This window comes from Carassius carassius, chromosome 18 (assembly GCF_963082965.1).
Source record: "Carassius carassius chromosome 18, fCarCar2.1, whole genome shotgun sequence".
Classification (NCBI taxonomy): Eukaryota; Metazoa; Chordata; class Actinopteri; order Cypriniformes; family Cyprinidae; genus Carassius; species Carassius carassius.
In genome coordinates, this window is record NC_081772.1 from 32,473,192 (window position 1) to 32,479,191 (window position 6,000).

Consider the following 6,000-nt stretch of genomic DNA (forward strand, 5'->3'; position numbering starts at 1 on the left):
ATAGGAACAGGTTTTTTTTTGGTAGAAGCTTTGTTTGGTTAACTAATAAAATATTAAAACATTCTGGTATCTCTGACTCGCTCTCTCGTTTCATACAAAACACAGCTGTGCCATTTAATTTTAATAAGCAGGATAAAGTACAGTACATCCAGCTGGTTGTTATCGCAGAATAACCCCCTTCAGTGTGATACAAGTGCTGATCACCCTTTCGGGTGAAATTTTTAGTTGAAATCCAGGGGTGTAAAAATGGTGCAACGAGACACTTCCGGAGGAAACATATCTGCTTATTATAATGGGAGGATGTGGATTTTCATTGTAAGGAACAGATGCAATGTGTCACTAATGATAGGCTAATACAAGGGTTCCACTGTTTGCATAGTTTCAATGTCATTGGCACCTGGAGTACATTCCCACATCATCTCACACACTTCACTTTCACACAGTACAGTACATCCTATGCAGTGGCAGATATGTGTGAACTGCTAGAGATTTTGCCATGCCGTTGATACTGCGGTACATGTATCTGCATGGCCATAGAGTGCTGCTGCTGCTGCTGCTGCTGCTGCTGCTGTGTGTCAAACCCCATAAGACTAATTCACCATGGGTTCCCTTCAGATCTTCCTATGGGTTTGTATAATGGGTATTACAATTTTTAAATAAAACAAGGTCTGTGGTAAATATAAATGATATGATACTTTGAGTTTCACCATACAACATCAATTATACACACCCATACTGAAACACAAATTTTGATTTGGAAGAAGTTATACAATTATTTTTAAAAACATGTTTATAATAAGTAACTGGGACTACATGTGAACGTTTTGGGGCAGGCCCAGTCGCGTTTCCACTCTCACTTCCGGGGCTTGATCGTGCCTCGTCGGGGCTTCCTCGGGAATAAGTTGATATCAAAACTCACTCTTAGTCAGCAGCGAGTGTTTGAAATAACTTGATCCGATGTGGATTATGATCACCATACAAGGCAGAAATATTTAAAAGCGATGTAAAAGACTATGCACGATAAACATTAACATTACCATAGTAAACATGGTAAATGCAACCACTTGGAGAAATCAGACGTCAGCTTCTTATTCTCTATCACAATTGTGTTTTTATTTAGTAACATAATTTATTTGTCATAAGTCTCAAGAGTTTAGCTCCACCTAGAATACCAAAATAAAATAATGATTTTTGTTCGGGTGCTTTTATAAAATTAGAGAGTCAGCGCTGCAGATCATAACAAAAACCAGCTATAACACCAGCATTAAAAACTTATTTTAATAAGTTGAGTTCAAAACTCACTTTCAGTCGGCAGCGTGTGTTTGAAATAATTTGATCCGATGTGGATTATAATCATACAAGGCAGAAATATTTATAACATCACCATAGTAAACATAGTAAATATGACCGTTTGAAGAAATCAGACGTCAGCTTCTTATTCTCTATCACAATCGTGTATTTATTTAGTAACATATATTATCTGTCACAAGTCTCATTTCGAGAGTTTAGCTCCACGTTGCCTTTCATTAAAAAATATAATAATGTTGTTGTTTTTTTGTTTGGGAGCTTTTATATTATCATTCATTCTTAATGTGAAGTATAGGCCACTATTATTTACATTTTAATTTATTTACACAAATGATCATTTTAATATTGTCAAATTATATCAGGCATAACATATAAAATAATTATCAACTTTTTTGCCGGATTTGTAATATTGGTTTATCCCTATCTATCTGTTGCCTATCTTCCAGTCACACGAGTTATGTCTCGATGACATTAGGGGTCTAACTTGGGAGTTTAAAACACTAATGGGAATTGGCTAGTGGATTTTGCATGCTGAGCCACTCCCAGTGTACACGAGTATATAAGGCGACAGCATTCATCCGCTCATTCGATTTTTGCTTCAGAGCCGAGAAGTCTATGTCAATCATCTACTACCTAAGCCATTCATCTTTGTGTTGTGGAGGCTGTTTCTGGTTGGTGTTACGGCACATTACAGCGGTGTCCCTGTTGCAGTGTTCGGGCATGGCAGTACAAGGTCCTCCCCTTCAGACTCTCTCTCCCCCCGTGTCTTCACAAATGTCATAGAGGGAACCCTTGCCCAAACTGTGGAAAGTGGGCATCATGGTCCTCAACTATCTCAACTACTGGCTTATAATGGCCCGGTCACGAGAGGAGTCATCTGATCACAGGGACTTGGTGCTCCGGCACCTCAGACAATTGGGGCTTTAGGGAAACCAAGAGAATAGCAAGCTCTCCCCTGTGCAGCGAAACTATTTTCAATGGAATTGAGTTAGACTCAGTAAGCATGACGGCATGCCTCACCAACGAACGTGCCCAGTTGGTGCTGAACTGACTAAGTTCTTTCAGAGGCAGGACAGTGGTACCACTGAAATACTTTCAGAGGCTCCTGAGGCATATGGCATCCATAGTCACGCCGCATGGATTGCTTCATATGAGACCACTTCAGCACTGGTTACACTCCCGAGTCCCGAGATGGGCCTTGCTTTTCTACATGCAACGGGCAGGCAGCTTCGGTGTTCTAGAAAAAGACCTTGTCTGCTCTGGCACATCAGCTGTCTGGAGCTGTGGCAGTTCCGGCCACTGCTGCTGGACAAGCACATGTTGGTCTGCATGTACAACACTGCAGCTGTTTCGTACATCAACCAACAGGGCACTTCTTCTCTGGAGTCTGATGCGGCTTAAGTCGCTCAAACAACAGCTTACTTTTCCAAAAAGAATGAAGCAGTCCAATTGATTTTGAGTCGATTCAGGGAAGTTCAGTTCAACCGGTTTGCTTCCCACCAGTCCTCCCACTGCCAGCTGTTCTATTCCCTGACCCAGGCACCCCTGGGCATGGATGCACTGGCACACAGCTGTGCAAGGTCATGCAGGACAAGGAACAGGTCCTGCTGGTTGTGCTGTACTTATCCACTCAGACCTGGTTTTCGGAACTCATGCTCCTCCCTGGCACATCCCCTTGAGGAAGGACCCTCTTTCTCAGGAGCCGGGCACCATATGGCACCTTCTTCCAGGTCTCTGGAGACTCCAGGTGTGGCTCCTGGATGGGAAGCAGCAGACCTAAGTGATCTGCCACCAGTGGTGCTAGACACCATCACTCAGGCTAGAGCTCCCTCTACAAGGCAAGCCTTTGTTTTTTTAATTGGAGTCTGTTCGCAAATTAAAGTTACTTTCTTCATTTAAAAACATGAGATACAGTAGGATGGGGAAAAACGGCATAGAGTCTTGAGACATGTTTATTAAAGTTGAACTTTTAAATGGATGTATATATACTGTTTAAAAAAATTTTTTTAACTGCCCTACCCTCCACCTTGAAAGTGTATTTTGCTGCTATCGCAGCACATCACGATGCAGTGGGAAAGCATGACCTGATCATGAGGTTCCTGAAGGGTGCCAGAAGGTTGAATCTCCTAGGACACCCCTGTTACCCTCCTGAGATCTCTCTGTTGTCCTGGCTGGACTTTAGAGGGTTCCCTTTGAGCCGCTTGATTCAGTCGAGCTAAATTTCCTATCTCTTAAGACAGCGCTCCTGATCACACTCACCTCCATCAAGATTTCACTGATTCACTGTTGCTGGAACATGTTCTCGGCTCCTCAGCGTAAAACCTAATGAGTGGATGCACGCTGTCATCTTGTATACCCAAGTGCATGGGGAAAGGATCAGAATGCAAAATCCACTAGCCAATTCTCATTGGCATTTCCTCTTAAACTCAAATGATTGGGCAACCTGTTAGACCACGTCTAACATAACATCTCGGTTCTCTCCATTAGAGAACGAGGGTTAAATATCTTAATGAGTGTTTTAATTGCTTGAATTTCACAAATCAACATCAAGACAGTATTATTATTTTAAATAAAAAAATCCATTGAATTTCCAGTAAGAAGAATTACATAGTGATCACTAAATTTCATACAATACCAAATGTCTGTTTGCGAACAGAAATGAGATGTTTTTTTCTATTGCATGAATTTCAGGAAGCATTGTTTAGGACATTTTGTTGTAGAGCAAAACACCTTGAAATTACACGGAATCAAAGAATTCCACAAGCAATGCATCTTCTGCACTGACAGCTGTGTATGATTATCAGCTAATTGTTTGTTGTTTGGTTTCAGCAAATTGATGGCGAGGCCTTCCTGTTATTGACTCAGGTGGACCTGGTGAAGATCCTCAGCATTAAACTAGGGCCGGCTCTAAAAATATATAACTCTATTCTAATGTTTAAAACAACAGAGAACTCTGCCTGCAACGAACTCTGACCAGACAGCCAAGAGAGTTCAGGACTGCTACAGTCAAAGGGCTCGTCATGAAGATTCATACAGCACACACCACACTATTATACATGATCAACTCAATCTAGTTTATTTCACAAATGAGCAGGTTATACACATATAACATAATTCAGAATTCATTCAGACAGCACAAGAACGTTTCTGCACTTCATTAATAATCATATTTGTACACACTTATTAACTCACAATGATTTCTGGTAGTGATCTTTCATTATAATGTTGTCTGTTGGAATGTATATTTACTGAGGGGTTAGCGGAGAACTAGCGCTTTTCTAAATTCAGGTGCTAATTGAATTCAGCTACATGCACTGAAGAGCCGCACAATGTCTACTTGACTCATTGTTTCTTTTAAAACTCATATTGATATTTCTCCTTTACTTCATAGCTGTAGATAATTTTAGTGTTTGGAAAGAGTTCTGGATGGAGGACTTGTAGAAGGGGGTTGAATATCAGAGCATTAGATGAACACATGGGTCCTCTTTGATATTCTTGTTTCCAGTGTGCTGTGATGTCATATTAATGCATCATGCCACATTTCTTCATTACTGTTACGATCATGGAATGTCCTTATTTTCTTTCTTTATTTGTTTTGATACAATGGATGTAGGAATGGAGAAGGGAGGGTAAAGCTACACACAAGGCACAATAATAATAGTGAGAGCCATATTTGGTATTGTGTAATAGAATGTAATAATACTCAGAATGCCTTCATGTGCACAGTGTACGAAGAAAAAAAAGTGCAATACGTATTAAAACGTATTAATTTTATTTCGATTGCTGACGTATGCAGCATTAAAATACATGAAGTTTCACATCTATTTATTGAAGTTTAATACTTTGATTATATAAATAATAATGTGCTTATCATATGTCATTGTGGATATGTATGTTAACAAACCAAAACAGTTTGTGTTGCTGTTTTTACTGACTTTTTAAAATGAGTAAACGTGCTCAGCTGTATGATTTCCCATATTCAGAACTCATTTATCATGTAAGTTTTCTTTTCTTGCCATGAAAGTGTATAATGAACAGTTAGTTTGGGGATTTCAAATTTAAATATAAAATGTGTAAATAAGCAATGGTTTAATGTGAAAGTGTGCAGCACTGTTGAATGGACTACTAAAAGTCAATGTTATTCATTTGAAAATAAACTTGATAATCGAAAGGTCTTTTCAACACAATGGGCTTTTTAATGATTGCATGATTAGTATTGTAATGTGCAATTTATTTTACTGGTGGTTTATTTATTTGATAACATTTGCATATGATACTGCATTATACCTTTAATAAATGATTTCTTTAAATGACACCTGTTACAAATTAGTAGATAATGTTTTAAACATTGGCTGTGTTCAGAATAGCATTCTACTCATATTTACAGTGCAGTTTGTACTTATACTGTCTGTACTGTACTACATTTGCCATGTGCACCATTTAACACGGTATCCCACAATGCAATGCACCTGATTTAGTATTTCCAGTGTGCTAAACAAACATGAAGGTCATATCAGCAGTAGTGTTCTCCTAAACTCATGATTTAATTGGACTGCATAGACTATACAAAACTGGCTAAAAACAAAAGGCTTAAAATCAGGTACTGGTAGAATAGATATCATAGGTAAAATATTGAGAAGAAATACCACTACTGCCACAAATGTTTACTATATATATAAGAACATGTGACCC

General features: G+C 39.0%; 1 protein-coding gene across 1 annotated transcript in view; it reads left to right on the plus strand.

Moving 5' to 3' along the window:
* Nucleotides 1–5,483, plus strand: part of LOC132092804 (lethal(3)malignant brain tumor-like protein 3) — a 63,844-nt gene extending 58,361 nt beyond the window's left edge. Inside the window, exon 22 of the mRNA XM_059499221.1 lies at nt 4,138–5,483. Coding sequence (XP_059355204.1) covers nt 4,138–4,281 — 144 coding nt within the window. The 3' untranslated portion in view covers nt 4,282–5,483. The remainder of the gene's footprint in view (nt 1–4,137) is intronic.
* The last annotated feature ends 517 nt before the right edge of the window (nt 5,484–6,000 follow it).